General features: G+C 46.1%; 1 protein-coding gene across 3 annotated transcripts; it reads left to right on the top strand.

Moving 5' to 3' along the window:
- C13H1orf105 (chromosome 13 C1orf105 homolog) lies at nucleotides 1-25,536 on the top strand. Of its 3 annotated transcripts, none has more exons than XM_076873167.2 (8): nucleotides 1-207; nucleotides 698-783; nucleotides 3,973-4,063; nucleotides 13,087-13,161; nucleotides 20,096-20,163; nucleotides 21,173-21,240; nucleotides 24,002-24,142; nucleotides 24,904-25,536. In XM_076873167.2, the coding sequence occupies exons 1-7, from the start codon at nucleotides 163-165 to the stop codon at nucleotides 24,136-24,138; spliced, it is 570 nt and encodes a 189-aa protein (XP_076729282.1). In that variant the 5' UTR covers nucleotides 1-162; the 3' UTR covers nucleotides 24,139-24,142; nucleotides 24,904-25,536. The 3 variants fall into 3 exon arrangements, with proteins under 3 accessions (XP_076729282.1, XP_076729284.1, XP_076729283.1); XM_076873169.2 differs by having other exon boundaries at nucleotides 1-243; XM_076873168.2 differs by lacking the exons at nucleotides 1-207; nucleotides 698-783 and adding an exon at nucleotides 2,962-3,038.
- The last annotated feature ends 815 nt before the right edge of the window (nucleotides 25,537-26,351 follow it).

The following is a 26,351-nucleotide window of genomic DNA, read 5'->3' as shown; positions in this document are numbered from 1 at the left end:
AAGGGCCGTCCTTGGAAGGGCGAATCCCAGCCCAGGGCAAGAGAGAATGACCGGCCCTGGCACAGGGACTTCCTGCGCATCCATGCCTGTCGTGACAGACATCCAGTACCTTTGGTGCTTGGGAGGCCGCAGTGATCGGCACAGATAAAAATCCCCGCTCCCATGGAGCTTGCTTCCTTGTTCACTGACCTTGGCGGTGGAGATACGGTGGGGAAGGTTTTAACTGTCTAAAGCCTGGCTGAGGTCAGTAAGGCCCAGTTGTAGTGGTTCTCCCCTAAGCTTGGCCTTCTGAAGGGTGAGGACAGAAAACACAGCCAGAGGCTTGGGCAGGAGATTGCTCATATTCAGCCGACTTCTTGGAGGGGCTAAGGAATTCACAAACAGATGGGAGTAGGAAGGAAGCAAAGGCAGACAGCCGTACCCAGGACAGAGTGGACAGGGAGGTCAGAAAACACGATCCCATCTGTAGCTGCGTGACTCAGGGCAGTTCACACTATCTGAGCTTTGACTTCTTCATCTGAAAAATGGAGATAACACTTATTTGCTCTTTTACTTTATGGGATGGTTGAGAGTCAAATACAAAATATAAAAAATGTCTTGTAAACTGTGCACTGCTACATGGCAACTACTAGCTTACTCTGGTCATTGTTAGGACGACTGATAAAGTGCAAAATGATCTCTTTTTGTTCCTCTTTAGGTTTCTGTTCCAAAATTTGATAAGGTTCCTTGGCTTAATGAGACCAGCCACATGAACAAGCCGTTAGTTCTCAGCCTCCCCAGAAGGTAACTGCTCAACTGAGGCAAAGCTTTCCTGAAAGTTCTCGTGGGAGAAGTTTTCTTAAAGGGAGAGGGTATTGGAGGGACACATCTGCTCAGTCCAGAAACCAAGTCAAGTGCTCGACAACCAGAAATGCCCTGGGTTTCTCAGGCAAAAGTGAAATCTGGATACAAGCCTGAGTGGAGGAGATGAGACCCGGATCAACTTCCTCTCTACCACCACACTCAACAGTGCAAGAGAAGTGTACCCCTAGACACCACCTCTCAAGACACTCCCACCGGCCTCATTGCCCCCACCTTCTCCTCCGCATTAGTTTGAAATTTTCAGATTTTAACCCTCAGAAGTCTAGAACTACAGTTTCCCATCTTTTTAGAGTAGCAGCTGCCTGTATTTCACTGTCAGGCTCTCCTCCAACCTCCTCAGCCCTACTTCTTCTAGTCAAACTAATATAGAACACATATTTGTGTTTGGCAACATGGGGGGAATTTGTGTGTAGGGAAATTTTCAGCTTCTACTTGAAATAACTGGGATTCCTCATTCTTGCCTCATTTTTGCTACAATGGTTCCTAGTCATGGGTTCCAGCCCTGCTCTGGAATGGAAGGGTGGTGTGAAATGATGTAGAGTAAATGAGAGAAAGCAGGGAAAGGCAGCCCAGAGGCCATTTCATATGCACATTATAGACTGAACAGGGCTGGCTCCCTGGCGTGGAAGCAGCTGGCTAGAAAGAGCATATGGTCTGAAAAGAAAATTCAAGAAAATTCTCTCTTGTTGGTAAATGCCATGAGCCATCCTGCCCACAGATAAGCAACTCTCCACGAGGGACACCCTAACACTCTCTCCACATTCCAGCTTCAATAGCATGTGCCTTTGCTTTGCTTCACTTTAAAACACCACATTCTTAGTAAGCAGTTAGGCAGTTTCGTGTATTTTCAAAGTGCATGAGTGTGTATCGTTTATGTCTGTTATTTTTACATAACTTCAAATATATAAAAATATATAATCAAGGGTTCAGTTAATCCAAAGGCTTGCTTAGGAAACAAAAGTGCTATGTAATATAGTAATATAGTTCTTATTAAGGGTCAGCATGAGTGATGGCAGTTTAGCATCTTTCAGTTGGGGATGGGGCACAAATCGTATGCTCACAGTCAGGGGGATGGCACAATAAGTAGAACTGGCCAATGAAGGTTGCAATTAATAGGGGATCATCCCCTGACCAAAGGTGACAGCCTGCCCTCTATCCCTTCAGTGTCACCTGCAGGTATGTGAGTCCAGTGACCAAATCTACTGGATATTCTAAGTAGAAATTTAGATTTTTTTTAAATGTGAAGCTGCTAGTGTTTGACGTCTAATCGGCTAACCTCCCACCACCCCACGCTACCCCCATGCCCGTCAGACCTGTCCCTGCAGCCAGGAGCAAAGCACACCAATGTCTGCTTCTCCTGCCGCCAGCTCCCTTGTTTTCTGATTATACAAGCCTTCAGGAGAAGGTAGGGACAGGGCAGGGCGGGCCTTGAGAAAGGCAGGCCCAGAACACAACTGGGCCTTCTCAGCACCTGTTTATTTTCACAGCCAAGTCCTGGAGTGTCCGAGAGGACAGTTTGTCAACAGCCAGCTGGGAAGGGAGGGGCGGTTTTCCCTCCCGATGGCCAAACAAGCTAGCAGCAAGGAGAAGTTCCCCACGGTAGGCAGCAAAACTCTGCTCGTGTCTATGCTGGGGGGCCTGGGTAGCAATTTCAGCCTCTGTTTGGAGAAAGAGAGCCTGCTCACTTCACAGGGATTCTAAGATGATGGACATCACCTGTGGGTTTCCCCAAGCTCTCAGGAGACAAGACAGGAATGCGGAACCTTTGGAAGGGGAAAGGACAGGTGAGGCGTCACCAGTTCTTAAGGGTTTTAAACTCCTCATCTGTTCAAAGCTCTAGGTTCCAAACTGTTTATTTGGGGCGGAAGTCTTTTCTTAGACCTTGGGAGACAGTTCTCGATGTGCCCTGAGTACTACATAGTCTTGGGCAAGCAGTCCCAACAGAATGGTCTGAAAAAGATAAAAGAACATTTAGTGAAGTGTGCTCGTGGCACTCTCCCCCCCACCCCCCCATTGAGCTCTGGAAAGACCGAGGCTTTGGAGGAGGTAGGGCCAGGCTCTGGTGGGAAGCGCCTAACCAGACCTCCTTCCTTCCAAGGACTCTCGCAGGCTGGCCTGACTCTGATGAAGCCACACTCAGCCTTCGAAGCCCCTGAGGTCACACTGAGGTGGTTTGTGTGAGTTTACTGCCTGCCTGAGCAGTTCTAAACTGGCCTTCCTGGACAGCTTTTGGGTGACAAGTTCAAGGCAGCCTATTCCCATATCTAAGACAAAGTACAAAAAGAGCTCAAGTCAGACCCACCTCCAGAGTCTCACAGGTCCCAGGGAAGTGGAGAGGAGAAATGAAACAGTAGATGCTTCATGAACCTCAAACTCTTCCTACATGCCTTTGCTTTAAATGAACAATGAAATCTTTTCTTATTAGAGAGGAGAGATATTCTTGGCAAAACTACCAGCATTCCAAGTTCCCATTTCTTGGATGCCAAGGACAGGCACAGGGCTGCACAAAGGACAGTTTGTGATTGCCAGCCCCACCCCTAGGCATTGGCTCCTCATCCTGTGATAAAATGAATTTCAGTAGCAAGCGAGGTGGGTCACCCTGTGAAGAGAATTGGTGTTGCCACTAGCATCCCTGTGTAACTTGCTAACTGGAAAGAATGTTCCAGAGGAAGAGGGGTTGGAGGGAGATGTTCAGTGAGAGGAAGCAAGTCAATGATCTCAGCCTAGAGACATAATCTCCAGGAAATCAGGCGGGGCACGAAAGGACCAGCACTTGTTCAATGCAGAAAACATTAACGCAGTCTTTTCCAGGAGACCCAGGGAGCATTTCACTCCTTTCCTTTCTGCTTTTATGAATAACCTTTTTCCTGCCTTATTTGTACACTGACAATCTAGAACTATCACTGGTTGCTTCAAAATGAAAGGGACAGAGCAGCCAAAGCGCCTTAGGGACAGAGCTGTCTTCGGGGCTCTCCTTTGTGGGCAGGATGCTCCAGAATCAGAGTGGGAAACCACTCCAGAGGTGTCCCTGTATCCTCTCTGAAGCAACCAAGGGGCTGGCTCTCCAAACCATTGACTGCCCTTCTAACTTTGTCTTGTTTTTTTCCTTAGATCTGCGCATCCCTTTACTACTTTTCTGGCTTCTACCTGGAAGGATGAAGGTTTGCCGGTTTTGTTTCAAGTTCCGGATGTCTCATCGAAGGTATCCATATTTTTAAAATTGAAATGAAACCAGCAGCAGTTCTGGAATATCATGGAATGTGGACATATTTCCTATCTCCTTAGCACAGTGCTGTACCTGGGACAGGGTTCAGTCAACACTTGCAGAACAAATGGGTACCACCTGTCTCCCTGTCCCAAGTGCTTTTAGCACCCAGGCCACCAGAACTGAGAATAAAGAAATAGGTTGGAAACATCAACCAAAGGAAACTAGAATAAATATGGAGGGATCTGCCCAAAGGTCCTCAGGGGCTGCCTCTCGGCCTGCACCTGCACAGATCCTGAGTCTCTAACCACTCACCCCACGCGATACTTGTCTTCCACAAACAAGTCTCTATGGAGTTTTAACTGGGAAATTCCCCTTTTCCCTCCACCTCACAGAAATCGATCGTGGCTGCTGGGGGCACTGTACAGCACCTGGGGGCGGTGGTACTGGGGACGTGGGGGCAGCACCTCCTGAGGTGAAGAGGCGACAGGCCCTTGCAGGCGGTGTGCGCCGTGTTCCCTCCAGGACACCTGACCCACCCTGTGCCCACGCGTAGTGAGAGCGCGGTAGAGGTGGGCCATGATGGAGAGGAGCCCCTGGCTTTGGTCAATAGTGCTGGAGGTGGCGACCAGCCGTGGGCCACCTAACGAGAGGGCGAGAGGGCGGCGGGGCAGGTGCAGCCAGGCGCCCGAGCGGGGAAGGTGGGAGAAGGCACCTCCAGGTGGGGAGGCTGAGCCGAGATGCAGGGGGCGTGGCGAGGGGGGCTCTGCACGGGATCACGAAGGGCCTGTTTTAACCAGTGAGGGAAGAGCCAGGGTGGAGGAAGGGCAAAGAGGCTCGGAGGTGAAGGGAAGGGGACCAGCGCCGAGGGCTCCGGAAATGCTTGGGGGACGCCACCGAGCCGCGCGTGCAGGGAGGCCGGGGCAGGTGAGCCCAGCACGGGCAGAGACCCGAAGGCCATCGCGGGCAGAGACCCAAAGGCCATCGCAAGCAGCGAGAACCCACGCTGTGCCTTAGAGTCACCTTGTTAGGGAAGAGGGACATGTGCTGGGCCAGGGGCCAAGCGAGGAGGGACAGCTGGCTGGGCGCTGCTGCAGAAACTGCCAGAAGGTTTCCAGTCACCGAGCCCTAAACGTCCCTAAACCTCTCTGCCGCTGGTCCAGGCGTGCCCAGGTCCCGGCGCAGCGCAGGAGCCCAGGCGCTCAGACCCCTGGGCACCTGCAGAGGGCGGGACGCGGGCAAGCTCCCTATGCTGGCAGTACTCACAGCTGGCCACGAGGCGGCAGTCAAGAGCAGCTGCTTGGCCAGTAGGCTGCGTGGGAGGCCCCCGAGTCACCCCTGCTGAGCCAGCTAGGTGCCTCGCCCGCACCCCCTAACCTGGGGCTGGCCTACCGCGGGTTTCTGCGTGACATCACTCTTGCAGACCAGAAGAGCAAGAAGGGAACTTGGGATCCCGTTCTGTTGGGCACCAGGCAGGCGCCTAGATTAGGTCCTTACCTGTCACAGACCTCCTCGAATTTGAAGGAAGGCCCCAGAGTCTGCTGTGAGCATGAATCCCTGCCTGCATGTGCTGTGAGGTCAGCACGGGCTCAGCCTGCAGTTGGTCCTTTCTAGAAATAAACCATGCTGTGTCTCACGGAGTGAAACGCACCGTGGATGCACTCTCTTCCTTCCTCCTTTGAATCAGGGACCTGGCAGAAGCCGTGGCCAGTCCTGTGTACAGGCACAAAGGTCTTGCCACCTGGCTCGCTGCCTCTTCACTGTCACCAAAGGGCAGAACTTTGAACATTCGCATTCCAAGTGGCATTCCTGCCCTGTGGCAGGGCCAGGTACAGTGTGCCCGAGCAGCATTTTCTCAGAAACACACAGGAAACAGGCTCAGAGGCACAGCCACAGGAGGAGAGAGAGGGACAGCAAGGGACAGCAAGAGCGACGCCTGCAGAGAGGTGGGGCTGGCAAAGACACCAAAGAGAAAAGGAGAGGCAGAGATAACAAAGAACCGTTTTGAAAGAAGAGGAGAATGAAGCCTAAACATCTCCTCCTTTAAACCTTTACTGGGGAGACCTTTGTCATTAGTCACCAGGACTAATGACACCATTAGACCTTTGTCATTACCTGCCATTTTCGGGCATGACTGTTGACTCCTCAGGATGCCATGAGATGGGAAGGTGTATGGTGGTAGTTGGATGCATGTGCCAGGGGGTGACTCAGTCATGCCCAGCAAGGGAAAACAGAAGCCTGTGAGTGACCTGGAGGACTGCAGGGGCCTAAAGCCCTGCTCCCACCTGCTGGGGTTGGATATCAACTACCTAGAGCTCCTGGGAGTCCCAGCCCCCCCACTCCTGCCCCACCCTCTCTGTTCCCTTTGATCAGCTCTGTTGTCCCAGCCTGATAAGTCAGAGTAAAGATGGGAGCATTTCTGTTCTGCTTTTATCAGACCTGTGACAAAACCCCTTGGCTGAAAACACCTGAGCAGCAGCAGAGGTCCAGCTGGGAAAGCCAGAGGACAGAGACTTCCTGCTTCACCACTGACAGCTCGCTCTTATTTCTCTCTCCCTGACTCCAGATTTTGAAAGCTCATGACCACCAAGGAAACTACCTCACATACTCGTGTTTTTATTAATCAAGCACAATAATAATTACACATGCAATTTTAAAAGAGAAGTAATAACAAACACCATTGGCCTGATGGGTGAGTGTTAGGTTTGATGAACTCAGATGGTAGGCATATGGTTGTCCACTATTGGGGTATGTTTAAAATGTTTCCTAGCAAACAGTAAGAGCATTGTTGAACCTGTATTCAGCTTAAATCTTAATTCTTAATATGACTGGTATTTTCAGATAGAATTGAAAGGTTTATTATCACAGGATTTTTTGGAGGATTGAAGACAGTTCTTTGACCACTTTCTTTTGACTCACTCCAAGGGGTATTGGAATAATTGTGCTTTCATATGGCTTCTAAGAGCCCGATCCTCCTCTGGGAAAAGATAATCTCTTTGACCCTTTAATTCAAAAAAACTTTCCCAGTGAAAAAACTTAATGGAGGTGTTATTGGACAAATCTCTTTTCTGAGCCATAATTTCCTTGTTGGATTTACCAAGAGGGTTGAACCAGATGACCTGTGAAATCTCTGTTAAGTCAGGAGGAGAAAGGAGAAAAGGCCTAAAAGTGCCAACGGGCAAGAAGGACAGAGGCAACCTTGTCAGTGTCCCTCACATCAAGCCTGTGATGTCTATTTTTAAAGTCACCATCTGGTGCTTACATTTTCAGTTTTTGTTATGTGAACAGGTGTGTATATGAGAGAGAAGGGGAGGGAGAGGACTGTGTCTCTGTCTCTTTACCTAGGATTTAAGAAAGCCAAGGTTGTGGGCCAAGAGTCAGCTCTAGGAACCTCAGCAGATGCTGTCCCTCAGTATTGGATACTTCCACTTGTTAAAAGTGGAGCACAGGCTTTGCCTTCTGGGGACAGGCCACAGCCCACGTCATGCCTCTGCTCTCCCATTGCATCTGCTGTCTGCTGTCCTGGGAAATGAGAGCTCCGTTAATATTTCAGTGCCTCTGGCTGAGATGATATAGCCAGGATGTTGTGCTGTGAACCTGACCAGTTCACTCTCCATCCTGCTGCTGCTGGCGCTGAGCTGGTTGAAGGAAACTAAGAGTGAGCTGGGAATGGCCAGACCTGGGCTTCAGGGATGGGAGGAAAAGGCAGAATGAGGAGCAAGGCCTACAAGACGTGGGGTCCCCAGCCACTGCATCAGCTTTGAACATGCCTATCACAGCTGCCTTCCCCGCTCCCCAGGCCCTCATCCCCCTCTCTAGAAAGGGAGGAAGTAGCTCCTTTTGGAGGTGAGGCTGAGCTGGAGTGAGCCGCAGGTCAGACTAGGTTTCATTCTACTTGTGAAATGTGAACAGAATTGTGGCCTGCCTCTCTCTATTTGGGCCACAGTGACAGTCACCTGAAGGGAAGAGGAGGCCCAGAGAATTTGCATTGTTGACAAAGTCACTCAAGTTACTCCAAAAGCCCTGTCTAGAATGCAGCCCTTAAGACCCAGCCAGTACCCTTCCCACACCTTACCCAGAACAGATTGAATGCACCAGACCAGCGTCCTGAAATATCCCTCTGAAAACAACATAGTGATTTTTGCACACATATGCATGTTGTGTTTTAGGTATACACACACACACACACACACACACACACACACACACGATCTTGGTTATGTCTATGTTTATACCCGTTAAAGTGCTTGTAGTGACTCATTCATTCACCCAGTGTTTGTTAAATACAAATTGTGTGCCAGATTCCACAGCAGGTTGTAGGAATACAAAGATGTGCAAGGCATGGTTCTTGCTCTTAAATAACTCTCAGCCTGATGGAGAAAACATTTTTTTTTTCAAGAAGGAGACGAGTACAAAATGCAAATAAACCACCACAGCCACCTCACCACGTCTGTGATGAAATCGGAGAAGCAGGCATCCAGCTCAGGATAAGGGACAATAAATGGCAGGAGGGGCAGGAGCTAGGTTTTCTGAAAGGAACGCTAGGCTGTGTGTTAAAGAATGAGGTCTCAGCAAGGCCAGAGAGGGCAACCTGCAAAGTACTTCGTCCTGCAAACTCGAGGGATGAAGTGCACGTGGCTGTGGGAGTCCACAGTCCACAGTGGCTGTGGGAGTCGTGGTCCTGCTGTGCACCTGGATTATCCTGCAAATATATTTGTTGCTTGGTTGCAGTGAACTCTCTGGCTCTCATCCCTGTAGGTGTAGTAGTATTCTCAGACAGAAACAGAAGTCTGGAAATGAAGGAATTAATTGCAGGGAAGATGAAGGTCTACTTATAACTATAAAAACAAATGCACCCGAGGATTCTCCCACGGCCACCTCACCCTGTCCAGGTGGTCCTCGTCCTTTCAGGCCAATTGTAAATGCCATTTCTAGTAACATTTTTCCGATTCCTCCAATCCTAAGTGGTCTCCCTGCTTTCTCAAGGCCCAGAGGCAAGTTGCCACTTCTGAGATATCTAGTGCTTCCTACTTCAATGGCAGCTTCAGGGAGGTATCTTAGTGTCAGGCCTCAAAACTGTGAGGGGTGGATGGAGGAGCCGAGCTGCAAGGAGTACCAGCCCCAGAGTGTCAGGGAAGACCTGGCAGGGGGTTGGATCCCCAAAGCAGAGGAGTCCATCCACACAGACTCCCCTCTCCAGTCCCCCTTCTCACCCTACTTCTTCCTCCAGATACCCTGGCCACTGCACCCTGCCCTCTGGTACCCGAAGCTGGCTGACTGGGTCATTCTGTTTCCTGGATGGAGGCTTCCCCCTCTCCCCTGCTCACAGCCAACAAATGCCCACCTAAGCACTGCCTGTCTCATAACCCTTCAGACCCCTGCTCTGCCCTGCTCCTAGGTGAGCACCCACCTGATTTCAGCCTCACTGTGGTCCCCATGTGTTTCTGTCACAATACCTTCAACCCTGTCACACTTCCAGGTACACAGAGGATGACAGCATGAGGTCAGAAGCTGTGGCTTTTGGATCCCTGGTACTGAGTGAATTCATGTTCTTCTCTTGTCCTCTTTAGGGCCAGAAACTGTCTTATTCAACCCTCTGGCCCCTGCCGCTGCCTTACATGGTGGCCTCACAGAGTTTGTTCTTGAATGAACAGATCTAGTCACCCACACGCAGACCTAAACATGCCAGCCCCCAGATTGTAACACTGAGTTGATTCTTTTAAAATATCCTATAAAAATGAAGCATATTTTAAATATTTATCAAAAGAATCCAACATTGGCAAGAGTGTTCAGTCCTCAGATCCCAAGTGCCTTTTATCATTCACAGGATGAAGCTACTTGCAGACCCGTTCAGCCACCCCCCAGGGCAGCAAGAGTGGGTCAGGCACCATGTACTGATAGCAAACAAGGCTGTGGATGAGAAGGAGAAGGCTTCAGTTAATTGTCACCCTCTGTTTGTCACTGTGGCCTCCTCTTCCCTATGTTCTATACCTTCTAGGAACCTACCACGTGACTTTCAAGTCCGTGCACGTGAGGAGAGTAAGAGAGAAGCTCCAAACATAGCTTTAACCTCAAGTTTCCATTTCCTCCCTAACAAACCTCTTGGCAGAGACGTAAATGAGAGCTTCATGATGCAGGTGTACATGCCCCAAAGTCCTGACTCTCACCCTTTCACAGAGATCAAGTCAAAAAGAAAGGAGTGGGTGCCCTGACCAGGCATCCAGCTCAGGATAAGGGACAATAAATGGCAGGAGGGGCAGGAGCTAGGTTTCCTTCCAGTAGCAGCACCTTTGCTGGGCTGGAGTGGCCTCTCCAACCCAGAGGAGCAAGAGGGCAGGAGACACCAGCTTCAGTCCTATGGGTGGCTTAACGCACAGCTTTCCGGAGATGGGGCAGGTGTGGCATGGCCCACACGTCGCTGGGCCATGGATGCTTGAGAGCTGGCATTGAGCCAGAGGTGAGGCTGAGAAAAGACAGTGCACCAGGGAGGGGCTGGTGAAAGGAGGGTGCAGAAAAGAAGCCTCCATTTGTCCTTAGAATAGGCTGTGTGCCGGTCAGCTTTTCATTGCGGTGACCAAACACCTGAGGAGATAGAAGGGAGAAGGGTCTCTTAGGCTCACGGCTTCAGAGGCGACATTCATGCTCACTCGGCAACATTGATCCTGGGCCTGTGGAGAGGCACGACATCAGGGCAGGGGTAGTTTGGTGGAGCAGAGCTGCTCACCTCATGGCAGCCAGGAAATGGAGAGAGGAAAGGATGCTCCCACTCCCTCCAGCTGAGCCCACCTCCTGGCTCCGCCACCTCCCAGTAGTCCATGCAACCATGAACCATCCCTCAGTGGGCTAATCATTGATGAGGTTAGAGCCGCTGTTTATCCAGTCACCTTCCAGAAGCCCAGCTCTGGGTATTGCTGCCCTGGGGACCGAGCCTCCAACATGGAGAATCTGGGGACACTCCAGATCCAAACCATAACAAGAGTCCTCAGCTGAATGTTTGGTGGAGAACCTGTGTACGTGGGGTACAGGAGCTGCTCATGGAGAATGCAGTTCCTCAGCTGTTGAGAGCCTCAGCCGAAGGGGCCCCAGCAAACTTTCAGACTGCCAGCTGATGATTGGCTCACAGAGGCCCCAGCAACATCTAGCTGATTGGCTCCTCTGCGGTGATGCTCATTGGACTGTTTCCCTGCCCTTTCAGGCCACGGAGCTGCTCATTGGGGGACTTTTTTGGCTCGGCCCATGCAACCCAGCCAATCGGCCTCAAGAGCAGGAGGATTGTGGGAGGTGGAGAGGCTAGTGGTTGAGAGAGTGGCTTGTGGGAAGCCGTTGGTGGCTGTTGGGCTCTGAGGGTTTTTCCTGAGGAGCTGTTTTGTTTGGCGTGTGTGGTTCTAAAAATGAAGTTAGTTTCTTTTGACATGTGGCTCCTGAATTGTGCCCAGCCAGAATGCGGCATTTGGTGGCCGGTACGGGAAAACCCGCAACCTTGGCATTATCAGCACCAAGCTCTGATGAATCCAAATTTTAAAAGTTTAGAGTAAAAAGGGTTATTTTAAGTTTATCTTTGGGGAATATATACCCCTTTCCAATTCCTTCTTTTTGCTTTAATAAGTACATTTTAATAGTTTGATGAGCTCTTTCAACTATGCCTTGTCCCTGTGGATTGTATGGGATTCCTGTTATATGAGTAATGCCAAATGATGAGCAAAATTGTTTAAAGGAGGTAGAAGTATAATCAGGGGCATTATCTGTTTTTAACTGTTTTGGAACACCCACAGTGGCAAAATTTTGTAAGCAATGAGCTATAACATCTTTAGTTTTTTCTCTGGCATGAAGGGAGCCCATCAAAAATCCAGAAGAAGTATCAACTATAACATGCAAATATTTCAATTTTCCAAATTCTGGCAAGTGTGTGACGTCCATCTGCCAAATATGGTTAGGTATCAATCCTCTAGGATTGATTCCAAGATTAACTTGTGGTAAAAAGGTCACACAATTTTGACATTGTTTTATTATTTGTCTAGCTTGTTCCTTAATCTATTTGTATTGGTGCTGCTATACCTTGTTCTTGTTTTTCTAATCTTTTTCCTTTCCTAAAACCTTGTCTAGTCATAATGCATTTTGGTTGATGTTATTTGTTAATGTCAAACCTAATTGATCTAGGACATCTCGTTCCCATAAATTTATAGGAAGGTGATCCAATACATATGGCTGTATAGTTCCTTCACATCCTTCAGGATCCTTCCAATCTAATACCATTGCACTTCTATGGGGATTAGTCGCCACTCCTAGGCCTCGAAGCGTTTGAGTGGCTTGTTGTAATGGCCAATGTTTTGGCCATTCTTGACGAGAGATGATGCTAAGGTCTGCACCTGTATCCAGTAGCCCATTAAATTCATGTCCTTGAATATTTAGTTTTAGCATGGGGCGAGAATCTAAATTTAAAGACAGCATAGCCCAATCTACACCTGTGGAGCCTAATCCCTTGGAACCTCTTTCTACAGCACGACTGGAAAATTTATCATGTAGGCTTGGTATTATTAGTAACTGTGCTATTCTATCTCCTGGTGAAATTACTGATATACCCTTTGGAGAACTGGCTATAATTTTTATTTCACCGTCATAATTGGGATCAATTACCCCAGGACTTATCATAAGTCCTTTTAGAGTAGAAGAGCTGACTCCCAATAACCCAGCCAGTCTGCGGCACTCAGCCACGGGGGCTCAGGTTGGAAAGGAGAGACCCCTGTGGACATGAGCCCTCGTCTTTGGCCCCAGGTCCTGTCCTTAAGCCTGCACCACTGGAGCATCCCCACAGCCACCCCCAGCCTGGGGCCACTCCTCCTAACCTACCAAAGGTAACAAACCTGAGTCTGCGATGGCCCTAGAGGGCTGAGACCAGGGTGCCTGTCTGTTATGGAAGGAAAAGCTGTTACCTCTCTTGCCTCTCTACCCCTTTCCTACTCCCGTGTTGCCTCAGGGAACTCACCATTAACTTACCGCTCTCTGTTTCTCTTCCCCCTCAGGCCGGGAAGAACCAGCGTGACCTCATGTCACTCAGACATAAGAGGCTGTGCTCCGCATGTCAAGGAAAAAAAAGGGTAGGCAAGGGTGGGGGACAGAAATGGGCACGTGTCAAGGTGGTCACACAAAATGTTTAACCTTCCACATTTCAACAAGCCAGAGGTGAGCCAAGGTTGGTGGACCAGGGGAAAGAGACGAGATGATGAGGTAAACCAATTTGGCTTGTAAATCACTGCACCCTTACAGAGGTTATGTGGCTTCTTTTCCCCTCTTAACATCTCCCAAACACCCCCCCCCCCCCACACACACACACAGAGTCCTCTTCAACCATTATAATCATGAAACAAGCAGCTTCATCTTTGGGTTTATCATGATGTAGCCAGCATCTGGGAAGAAAAGCTAGGGAGATTCCCCAGTAGTGTCTAGCTAGTGGAGGTGTCGCTCGGTACCGTAGCTATAGCTAGTGGTGGAGAGTGGTGGTGGGGGAGGAGTATCAGGAAAAAAGAGGACATAAAGGGAGTGTGGAGGGAGCAAGGACAAACCTCTGCCACCTGTTGGAGTTGCTCAAGAAAGAGGCCATTTCAGATGGAGGCTCCCCCAGCTCAGAGTGAGGAGGCCTGGGTTGATTTAAGGAGCAGGGTTAGTGTTGGGGCCAGGATGAGGCTTGAGTTGAAGGTAATTCAGCTCCCTGGCTAAGTTTAGGGTAGGGGATGGGAAGATCTCTTCAATTCTGATATCGGGACTCTCCTTGGACCTGGGAAGGAGGCCGGGAGAGCTACTCGTGTGGTCAGAGGGAGAGCAAGGGATGGAAGGAAAACAGGAGATTCAAGAGAGGCTCCTTCCCCAAGTTCATGGCAAAAGTGCTTCAGGCCGGCAGGACGGGAACAGAGTGGCAGTCCACAAGGGTTTTGTGTGGGAATTGGAAATGCACCTGATGCCGCTGGGGAGGCCGCCTGGGAGTTGCAGTCTGTGTTGGCTTTCGCTTGGCTGGCATCACAGAGTGCAGTGTGGGCACCACCTGGCGTCTGGACTGGAATCAGTGTAGAATGTGCCAACCCCAGGCCCATGCCAGCTTTGGCCACTGGCTCGCACGGGGCTTCTACAGCTGTCCTCTTTCTCAAGACCTCGTCCTTGACCTTTGCCCTTGCCAGCCTGACTGGAGTGGTGCCACACATCATGCTCCCACATTTGCTGCAGCTTCTGAAAGGAAGGTCTCCCGACACAGAGGTACCCAGGCACTCGTCCCTGCTGCTGTTGGGAACTGGTGGAAGCCTCAGAGTGTTAGAAACCATGCATGAAGCACCACTGCCCCACCAAACAGTGGCCCTTCAACATCCTTCAGGGTTGGGACAGCCGAGGGGCTGTAACCAGCAGCGCCCTCCTTCCTTAGAAGTATGGGGAGGGAAAAGAAGGGAACTTCCTCAACCTAACAAGGGGGATCTTAATAGTGAAAGCCTGGATAATTTCCCCTAAGGCCAGGAACAAGGCAAGAATGTCTACACTTGCCATTTCTAGTCAGTATGGTACGGTGCGTTCTACTGGGGCAATTGGGGCAAAGAAAGAAAAGTAAAACTATTTCTATTTCTGGTAACATGATCCCGTATCTAGAACGTCCTGGGAACACACATACTGTTAGAGCCAATAGATAAGCATAGTAGAATTGCAGGATACAAGTTTAATTTACAAACATTGATTTGCTTCTCTATACTAACAATGAACAACCAAAGTGAAATTAAGAAAATAACCTCATTTACATTAGCATCAAAAATACTTAGGAATAAGGTTATACAAGATCTATAAATCAAAAACTACAAAATATCATAGGAAGATAAGACCTAAATAAATGGAAAGAACCCATGTTCATAGATTGGAACTCTTAATGTTATAAAGACGGCAATACTGCCCCATCTATCTACAGATTTAGTGCCATCCCTCTTAACATCCCAGATACCATTTTTTTAAAGAAATTGGCAAGCAGATCTTAAAATTCATAATAAAATGCAATAGTACAGAATAGTCAAAATTATCTTGAAAGAGAAGAACAAAACATGTGCTTTCCTACTTTCTCAAGTACAACGAAGAGAAAAAGAATAAGTCAAGCTCTGTTTTTAAGAAGCCAAAAGATAAACAAATATTGACAACAAAATACGATGAAAAGAAATAGAACAGACCTGGTGGGAGTGAAGGGGACAGTTTCCTGGAAGAAAGAGTCTATTCAGCCTTTTCCAGAATGAATAGGGCATTGCAAGACATGCAAACAGAGGTGCCCAGAACTCATGGCCTCCTCCATCAGGCAAACCAAAACAACAGGTAGACAGCTACACTCTGAGGTGATGACCCTGGGAGAGCACTGAAACTCAGCAAGGAGAGACCAGGACTTGTAAGGCCTAGAACCCTGAAACAGCAGCATAGAAAGAGGAGCACGGCACACCTGCATGGACCAGGGAAGGGACGCCCCTCAGCAGGGGTGAGGGTGAACTGAAGAGCCCGCAAGCCCCATCAGCACAGCCACCAGCAATCTAGCCACCGGAAAGTTCTACCAGCATCATGGGCTTGCAGATCAGTTAGGGGAGTGATCCAAAATCTGCCCTATAGCTTTTATTTGGACAAGGAACTGACAGCGTCTTCCCCATCAAATCCCAGGGTCCAGGCTGCTAGACTAGACACCATCTTAAGAAGAGAATTATTGTCAGAATTCATACTGCCCTAAAGGTAAGGAATCTTTGCATATCCCGATCCCTGGGACCCCTCAGACATGCCTCCATACTAGCACAAGGGACTGCAACCTCACAGATTCAGTTTGATCCAGTCAAGCAAATGTGACTCCAGCACCCAAGCCCATGCCATGTGGGGGTAGGTGTTCTAGCACAGAGGGGGAAACAAAGGTATAGGCAGCCCATGGGACTGAGAACAGGCAAGCTTCTATAGTCCCTCGCCCACTCAATGAGGTAGTAACTGAAAAGTCCCCTAAATCTGGAAAGGTATGGACATCCAGGCATGAATCGAACCATGAATACAAAGAGTGGACAGAACAGTAATGAGTGATGAAATTGATTCAGAAATCAAAAGAACCCCATAAAGAAGAGTGCAGGACCAGATTCCTTCACTGCTGAAAATCATACCAGACTTTTAAGAGTTGATATCAATACAACTCAAACTATTCCAAAAAAATTGAAAGTGAGAGAATTCTTCCAAACTCATTCCATGAGGCCAGTATAGCCTGATACTGAAATCAAACAAGGACACACACACACACACACACACAACAATAACAACAACAACAAACAAAACTACAGGTCAATACTTCTAATGAACATAAATGCAAAAATTCTCAATAAAACACCAGCAATTTGAATCCAGTGGCATATCAAAAAGATCATTCATCATGATCAAGTGAAATTTATCCCAGGGATGCAAGGATGATTCAACACATATAAGTCAATAAGTGTAATACATCACATCAACAAAACGAAGGATAAAAATCACTAAAAATAGATGCAGAAAAAGCACTAGATAAACATTCAACATCATGACAAAAACTCTTGACAAAGGTATAGAAGGAAGGCATCTCGTAATAATGGTCATGTGTAACAAACTCAGCGCCAGCATGCTGAGGGGAGCAGCTAGGAATAGTTCCTCTAAGGTCTGGATGAGGCAAGGATGCCACTCCCATTGCTTGCTCCCATCATGCTGGAAGGACTAGCAGAGCAATCAGGCAATCAGAAGAAAGGAAAGACATGCAAACAGGAGGGAGGAAGTCAGATGGTCCCTGTTTGTAGAACACATGTGTGTGCGCACACACACACACACACTCACACCTAAGAATTCCATCAAAAGACTGTTAGAACTGAAAGATGAACTCAGTAAAGTTGCAGGATGCAATATCAGAAGCACATGGGCTGAAGTTGTGGCTCAATGGTAGAACACTTGTCTACCCTGTGTGAAGCAGTGGGTTGGATCCCCAGCACCACATTAAAAAAAAAAAAACTAAATAAACAAAATAAAGGTATTGTGTTCATCTGCAATAAAAAAGAAGCACACAAAAATCAGAAGCATTTTTATACATCAATTTCTAAAAAAGAAATCATGAAAGGAATTTCATTCACAATAGCTACAAAAAATGCCCAGAAATAAATTCAACCAAGGAAGTAAAAGATGTCTACAATGAAATTTAAAACTATAATAAAAGAAAGAGAACACACACACACACACACACACACAAATAGAAGCTATCAGTATCATACTACCTTACTTCAAAATATGCCACAAAGCTACAATAATCAAAACAGCATAATATTGGCATAAAAAGAGAAGCACAGACCAATAGAAAAGAATAGAGTAATCCATGTATTTATATCCAACTGATTTGCCACAAAGATATGGAAAATACACATTGGAGAAAAGATAGTCTCTTCAGAGATGGTGCTGGGAAAACTGGATATGCACATGCTAAAGACTGACCTTTAATGTGACCCTTCTCTCACATTATACAAAAAAACTCAGAGTAGATCAGGACTAAAGGTAAGACACAAAATTGAAATTACTAAAGAAAACATAGGGGAAACACTTCAAGTCATTCATATGAGCAATGATTATTTGGATAAAACCCCAAAAGCACAGGAAACAAAACAGCCATAGTAAATGAGATTATGTCAAACTAAGAAGCTTTTACACAACAGGAAACAATCAGAGAGTGAAGAGAAAACTGCAGAATGGGAGGAAAGTTTGTAAGCTACTCATCTGACAAAGGGTTAATATCAAGAATACATTTAAAAACTTTAAAAAATGATGATAATCCAACTAAAAATAGGCAAAGGATATGAATAATCACTTCTCAAAAAAAGTTCAAATGGCTAACAAATTTGGGAAGGAAATGTTCAAGTTCATTAGCTGTCAAAGAAAGGCTAGTCAAAACCACCAGGAATATCGTCTTGCTCCAGTTTGAATGGCATTTGCAAAGTCAAAAAACAATAAATGCAACAAGGATGTAGAGAAGAGGGCATGTTTATACACCATTGTTGGGAATGTAAACTAGCCATTATGGAGAACAGTATGTGTGTTTCTCAGAAAACCAAAAATGGAACCACCAAATGATCCAGTTATCCCTCTTCTGGGTTCATATCCAAAAGAAAGGATATCAGCACACCAAAGAGACACCTCACCCATGTTTATTGCTGCACTGTTCACAATAGCCATGATAGGAATCCACCTTGATGTCCATAAAGGATGAAAAGATAAAGAAAGGGTGGTACTTATCCATCATGAAAAATTATTCTGCAATTTACAGCAAAATGTATGAAAGTGGAATTCTTTCTGTTTAGTGAAATGAATCAGACTGAAAGACAAGTTGTCTCTTGTATATGGGTGTTTTTGAAACATTGATTGGAATATATAATAGAAATTACTAGAGGGCAAAAAGGTAGGGGGACAGTGAGAGGTTGGATAACAGATACCAAAACACACTTAGAAGTAATAAGCTCCAGTGTTCTCCAGCACAGTCGGGTGCCTGTAACTACCACTAGAAGAGAGAAGCTGGAAGGTTCCAAAGTCAATAAAGAGAAGGGTCAGTTAATTACCCTGATCTGATCAGTATCTGTTGTCTACATGTGTTGAAATATCACGCTGTACTACATAAATAAGTACAATTATTAGGTGTTAAGAAGAAGGAAATGTTAACTACACTGATTTGATCATTACACACTATATACACATATTGAATTATTACACCTGACCCATAAATTTGTACAGTTAAAATGAAAGAAAATCAATATGAGTGGAAGAATAAATAGGAGTGCCCCCGCCCCCCACCCCCCACCCCTGCCTGATACTTTCTTTTCAGAAACAAACATCCTGTCCTTGGCAGCTTTGTTCTGGCATAACCCCTACAGCCCACTTCACATATGCAATACCCAGCTGGACTTAGAGGCTTTACAACAGGGGTCATGCTATTCAGGAGGGGGTAGAGTTGCCTGCATCTTTCCTTCAAGCAGAGACAACTATAGATGAAATTTTAGAAAATGGCCAAATCTGTCTTTGGCATATTCTCTACCCTTTTATGTAGAATTAGCTAGAAACTGTCCTTTGGTTCTCACTAAAGCCTTTACTGCCCACCCCCCCCATCCTCCCCTCAGCTAATGAGATAGGAGAACAATCTAACTCAATACAGTAGGTGATGGCCTTTGTTTACACTGATATTCCGTTTTTTGCTACTTTCAAGTACCTCTAGAGGTTCTTGACACATTGTAATTTGCAACTGTGTCACAAGTTTGAATCTCAATTCCCATAGTGCAGGTCACTCAGTGAGGAGGCCAGCTGAACGCCTGCACCCACATCTTGTGATGATCATATACTGTCAGAGCTACAATCCCTTTGGAGAAATATTGGAAAAGTCCTAACTAGTGTTAGTCATAAACTTGAAAAAAACTCAAGATGATTTTAACCAGTAATTCTGTAAATTTACATTGGATTTAGCCTGTATGAAGGGCACACATAAAAATTTCAAGTATGCTTCAAAGTGGGCTCATTTCTTCACTAATGTGGTCAAAAAATGTCTTGAGTGGCAGTTTGGGAGATGGAAATACAAAAATAGAGATGTGGTCTCTGTCCCTTGAAGCTGAAATTCTATCAGAGCAGCCAGACAATAAGCACATAAATACAATAAAACTTGGATGAGCATCTGATAGAGGAAGCCCTCAGAACAAAAGACAGAGAATTCCCAAGAGTGGTCCAGGAGCCCGTGGCCTCCGTGAGAGAGGGCCCTGAGACCTGAAGAAGGCACCATGGCGGTCTGAACAGGTTTTGAAGCCTTGCTCATCTTGAGGAATCTAACTTCCAAGTCTCAGAACCTGGAAAGAATAAAGACCCTGTGACTTGAGGACAGGGTGAGACCTCTGAAAGGGTGCATAAACGACTTTGATGTCAAATACAACTTGAGTTTGCTAAAGTGAGACATCATTTATTTCAATCAGAGCGTAGTTCTGCCAGTGTTCTAAGTGGGACTTTCCTCCTCAGGTACAACCAGGAACTGTGATCAATCCAGATTATCTGAAACTGTCCTTTGAGAATTTTGTGAGCCAAAGGTAAGCCAAAGATTGGCCTTGGGATATGGCTTTAGTTCTGGTTATATTTGTTCAGGATACAGGATTGTGGATTGAGGAGCAGAGTAATCAGATGTTTAGGGAATGGTTTCATTTTCTTGTTAAATAAATAACATTATTTCACCTTTTATTTGTTCTTGGACAATTATTGAACTATTGTGGGGAAAGTATGATCTTTCTTTATACCTTCACAAGAAGAGCATAAAGGATAGGAGAGTCCTTTGAGAACTCAGGCAGAACTCAACATAAAGCCTCCAAGTAGATGGCACATCTAATCCAGAAGATGACGCACAACCTGTCCTGAGTCTGCCACTTTTTAGTAACTAAAATCCCTTATGTCTGTTTGGTTGTTATTTGGTGATTTCTTAACAACACCAAATGGAACAGAAATTACTTCCAGTCAAAATTCTAGTTTGTTAGTTTTTAAAATAAAGGGTTTTTTTTTTTTTTTTGTATTTAATTATTGGACAATGAAGAAGGATTCGGTTATTTTACTGAAAAACTTGTCTGTTGACTGCCATGAGGTAGAGGGTTGAAAGCAAAAAGAGAGCTCCCCTACATTAAAACAAATGGAAAGCTATCTATGCTATATGGCAATATTTAATTTCTCCCCCATACTGAGACATAGAAGGTTCTAACCAAAACTCTCTCTCTTTAAGGATAAATTAGTGATCTGTAAGTTTGTTATTTTTTTCTCTGGAATTAGAGGATTCTTTCCTTAGTCCTATTTTCAGATCATATGAGTTTTGACAGTGGAATAAAATACTTTTAAATGAAAGTTTTCTCAAAACCAATGAAAATATCACTAAATAAAAGACCTTGAGAATGGGTGTTCTTCCCCCAGTCATCTCACTGCTGCAAAGTGGTCTGATCACCAGGCTAACAGGTGCTGGGGTCCAGAGATCATCTGTTTTAAGATGTGCAAAGACAAATTCCCATTCCTCAAGCTCTGGCCAGTGGACTCATGTGCATTCTTGCTTCTTCCAATCAGAATGATGAATCTTCATCAATGCAGATCCCAGACTGAACCTAAACCTTCCCGTGAGAACATGGCAACAGGTTAGTCTCTTTTCAGAGAATTTGCAGGGTGAGATATACCATGCCCAGGGTGGTAGGGTGGAAGATTTAATTCCTAAGATAATAAATAATAAATTTTCTGAACATTCTCTATCCCTTTCTCTGTCACACGTTGCCTTGTGACACACTGGGAGGATTTGGCCTCCTCCCTCGCACTCCACCCATCTGTCCCTTCCTAGACACCACCTGCCCCTCTCCACATCATGCTCTTTCCCACGCTGTCTCCACACCACACGCTCTGACCAGTTTCCATAGTAAGTTTTATAGTGAGTCCCTCCATGGCAATCCCAAAGGTACTAGTCTAACTGTACAGGGAACTACATCTCCACACCCCTGCAAATTTTGTCCCACAGCCTCCCTAAAACACCCACCTTCTCCCAGAGCTCCCCAGTGCTCCCCAGTGTTCACTTATTGTTAACAGAAACAAGGGTGGTGGCTCACTCTCAGGCTTCAGACCTAAGACTCATCCTTTGGAGAAACCAGCCATGGGTTGGTGAAGGTAGGAGTGGGCTGTTCTTGGGGGCAGCATATTTCAAGGGTATGGAGTAGCCCAAGCTCTCTATTCCCAAATGAGCTCCCAAATTAATTTACTCCCAAATTAACTGAAGCCCCCTGACTCTGCTCTTCCATTCAACACAGGCAGTAAAGAGAATCACGATGACTTTATGTAGAGGAGAAAGTCTAAGCTCTATCCTGGGAGGTTCCCAGGGATTCAGAGGCAGAACTGAACTGAGAATCCATCTAGAAAGAAAATCACAGGATTGACATGATTTCTTGAGGGGATGCCAAAAAAGAGGCCCAGAGACCCAAGTAAGAGCTGACGTGTGTGGAGTGGTTCACTGCCTTCTAGCACAGAGCAGGGCTGCCAAGTCCCTCTGAACCACTTCTTAGGTATTCAGAAATGTTGGCTGAGTTCCTGGCTCTTATGTGGCCAAAGTGGAATCAAGAGCCTAGAGCTGAGAACATCCACCCAATGGAAGCTCCCCACTCAGCTGTTATCTGGACTGTGACCACCTCGTAGAGAGGACACCAGGTGATAAGCATGCACAGCTAGCTAGATAGCTTTCAGGGTTATCTGTGTCAGTCACACCCTCGCTCAGGGGTTCCCTTGGTCCTGGATTTTTTCAGACCTGCCTTATAAAGGACTAAATCTCACACACACACACACACACACACACACACACACACCTGTCCTTCCATCAGCAAGAACATTTATTTTCTGCTCTTAAAGAACAGTGTAACAAGATGCTTTTCACTAATTCCTTAGCCCTGAGGGTGAACTTCAGTTAGCTATAGAGGAGCTAGCCATGGAGTGGCTCTTGCCCACAGAGTGCAACGTAGGACAGCAACCTGGGAGATGGAGCTGCAGGAACAGTGGTTGCACAATTGACTAGAAGCTGAAGCTTGTGGACCTCCTGTTGGCTCTAGTTGTGTGTGGGTTTGGTCTCCATGTTTCTACTTTCAAAACCAGAGAAGCTTCTTGTCACAGGAGAGCTAGACAACACCAGAAACCTTCACCTTTAACCAGCCCAGAAAGATTGCTGGCACTGCCCGGCCCACAGCGTTGTTCAGCTTGGATGTCAGTATTATAGCACCACAGCCTGTAGCCGGAGCTGTCGCCCACCTGGCTGTGCTCCCTGGGCACATGCTATGGACACTGAGCGGCCAGCTTGTCCAGTGCACAGTATGCCAGCGATTGTCTAACTCGTTTTTTCTGGATCACCTAACTTTATATATTACTAGTACTTCTTAATAAGAACTAAATAAATTGAAAGAACATATCTCAAAAGTGCTGTGGGTTTTCTTCTGGGTGCATTTTTCTCTGGCTCAACTCCAGAGTCTCATGACACCACAGGCTCTTGCTCTTTATAAACATCGGCATTGATGTCAACCGCCTGATTTACACCTACCATCTGGCACAGTAGTGTGATATGATATAAAGAGCACTAAGTTAGAATTAAGATCTGGTCCTTAGCCCATCTGTGCCTGTCCCCCTGGATCACCGTTTCCTCTTCACTCACTTCATGAGACTAAACTGGATTCTAGATTTGTGACCCTATGCTATGTCTAGCTCTCATCTGGCTTGACCAAGGAGCTTGTTCCAGAGAATTCAGGACTTCAATTCTCAGGGTCATTCAAGGATTCCCAGAGGGAAGGTATTATTTCCCACATTCTTGTACTTTCCTTCAGGCAGTGTATCTTCTGCAGAAGTTGAATGCTAACCAACTTTTCACCAAGGAAATCATATCTGGAGAAGAGGTCAGGATGATAAGGATTTTAAAGATCTCTAAAAATAAATTATGCCAAAAACGGAGTCTCCTTTGGAATTGCAGAATGCTTTCTTTCCGTGCTATAGCTTTTTGTAAGATCATGGTTATTTTTTCAGAGAACAGAACTATGCTTGTGTCCCTGAAAAGTCTCCTGAGAATCAAAAGCTCTTTTCCCTTTGACTAATATTACAGCTCCAGATATGTTTTATCTTCATTTTTAATTTAATTGGCAACGATTCCTAACGCTTGGGTTTTATTTCTAGGTACTACTTTTGGCCTCTTTGACAAGATCTGTAAAAGCTTAAATGTTGTTGGGGATAAGATGGTTCCATTAAAAAACAGACTCAATTCAAAACATATGAGTTTTGAATGTGTCTCATAAGGTGGGAGAAGTGCTTGGTGGTTATTCTGAGTTTCCTTAATAGTGGAATCTAAGCAGCCCTGTTCTTCTTCCTCCTCTCTCCAACCTCCAGAGAGCGTTCCCTGCAAACTGCCCATTCTGGGCCCCAGGACAGCTGTCTTCTACGGTATGCTGTCAGATGCCTACAAAGTTCTTGAGAAGAACCAACATTCTTTCATGTCCAGAAAGGACCCTGGGGCAAGACAATGACACAGTGAGTGGGGGGAGCTCCTGACCTCAACTCAGAGAAATAACCTTGCCCAGCCAGTCTCCCACAGTGTTCCTCTCCCATGATTCCCTCCTACCTCTAAAAAAAGGGACTTAGCTTTTCCTTCCTAAGAGTTGCTGGTGTCCGGCTCTGGCCACATTCTCACTCATTTCTCCTAAAGACAAAACAGTTTGATGTGTATGATTATAAAGATTCATCGATTGCAATAGAACTTGGTAAGGATCTCTCTTTTTATTTGGTTTAGATCTTATCCATGTTGTGATGACATCCTAGTGTTTCTGAGACATAGATTTTCTATGGAAGTTCCTTTGCCCCTTTCTTCAGGTCAGAGGCCCCTTAAGAATTTATACTATTAAGACAAAGGAGAGAAAGGGAAGTCATCCTTCTGTCCTTATTTCTGTCAGTTAAGTCTGATAGATGACAGTGGATACTAGGAGGCAGTGACTGGAGAATGGCAAGTGATTGGCAGTTGTGGCCCTTGCTGGGAGAACCATGCCTCGCCTGGCCCTCCTCACATCACCTGCAGTGCTGCAGAGATCAGCTGTTCATCTGTTCTTTGGGCCGTCAAGTCCACCCCAATGGCTGTGCTTTATGGTTTGGTTACTTTGGGGATGTGAGTCTCTACATCTGTCCTGGTCACTGCAGACACAGTCAGAGAGCAAAAGAAGGTCTAGGCTTACAGATTTTATGTGTTCCCTGCCCAGCTTCAGGATGTTCCTGTAAAAAAGGTCTCTTCTGTTCCTTAGGAGGCAATGGCCTTGTGAAATTCCAAATCCTGACTAACTGGACCAACATGTGAGAACCAACTTCTGTGCCAACTGTACTTGAAGAATGGACTTCAGAAATCCCAAACAAATGACCTCATGCCTAAACTGACCTCAATGCTTTCACAAAAACAAACCAACCAAAACAGAAAACTTGTTTTATTCCCTATATTCCTTGTGTGCCGATACTTGCTTTCAGTTCAGCTGGTGTCCATAACTGGGCCCACAGATTCTGGTATCATTTCAGATCACCAGATACACAGCCCAGCTAGCAGTACTTATTTTGTTTTTTGAGAATTCTTTTCCTTTGTTTTTATAAATCAATATATCCAGTTAAGGAATTTAGAGTATGGACCCATGCATTAGGGAAAATATGTGCCTCAGATACAATTATTTAGAGCTTTTGCAGTAAGCTGAATGTTATGTGCACAGTGAGATAAAATGCTTCCTAAATCTCACTGTGATTGTTGCATCTAGAGCACCAGCAAATTTCCAACATCCCATCAAAAAGAATAATATCCTGGGGCGGGTGATGTGGCTCAAGCGGTAGCACGCTCGCCTGGCATGTGTGTGGCCCAGGTTCGATCCTCAGCACCACATACAAACAAAGATGTTGTGCCCGCCGAAAACTAAAAAATAAATATCAAAAAAAATTCTCTCTCTCTCTCTCTCTCTCTCTCTCTCTCTTAAAAAAAAAAAAAAAAAAAAAAGAATAACGTCCTGGTGTTCTCTAGTATGAAGACAGAGTATTATAGTTAGATATTAAATGTCTTTCAAAGCACATGTATGAAGGCTTGGTGACCAGCCTGTGGCACTATTGGGACATGAGGAGACACTACAGCCTTTAAGAGTTGGAGTTGAGTAGGAAGAAGTTAGGCCATCACTCTTTACTGCTAGGAATGGACAGAAATGCTGAACTTGGGGAAAGCCATGCTGCAGCTTTCAGAAAAAGAAGACAGGAGGGAGGGAGGTTCAGGGAAAGCCTGTTGGGGGCCTGTTGGCTCCGGGGCTAGTGACATTCCACTCTGGAGCTGCCCATTATCCAGAATATGTCGAGAAACTGCACAACTCCATGTAACCTAGGTGTGCTAAGTTTGACAGAATGTCCTGTTCATGATGTCTTATTGAGGTGAAGCTACTCAGGTTGAGGGAGGTCTTAGGGGTTAGAAGGGCCTTGCCCAGCAGTATATAAGATTGACAAGGGGAAGAAGCAGCTTGGGCCATGTTTCTATTAATAAACCTATAACAAATTCCTTAAGAATCAAGTTAAATTAGAAACTTTAGGAATGGATAACATTAAACTAACCCCTAGAGAAAACTGGGATGACGAATCCTGTTTCAACCATGTTCCTCTCAAAGCCATCTTAATTTGGCACTTTATTAAACATCATCCCTATTTCATGCATGTTAACTTTTGAGAAAAAAAAAAA

This window comes from Callospermophilus lateralis, chromosome 13, assembly GCF_048772815.1.
Source record: "Callospermophilus lateralis isolate mCalLat2 chromosome 13, mCalLat2.hap1, whole genome shotgun sequence".
NCBI lineage: Eukaryota > Metazoa > Chordata > Mammalia > Rodentia > Sciuridae > Callospermophilus > Callospermophilus lateralis.
Note: the sequence above shows the minus strand (reverse complement) of the source record. Positions and strands in the feature narration are given on the sequence as shown.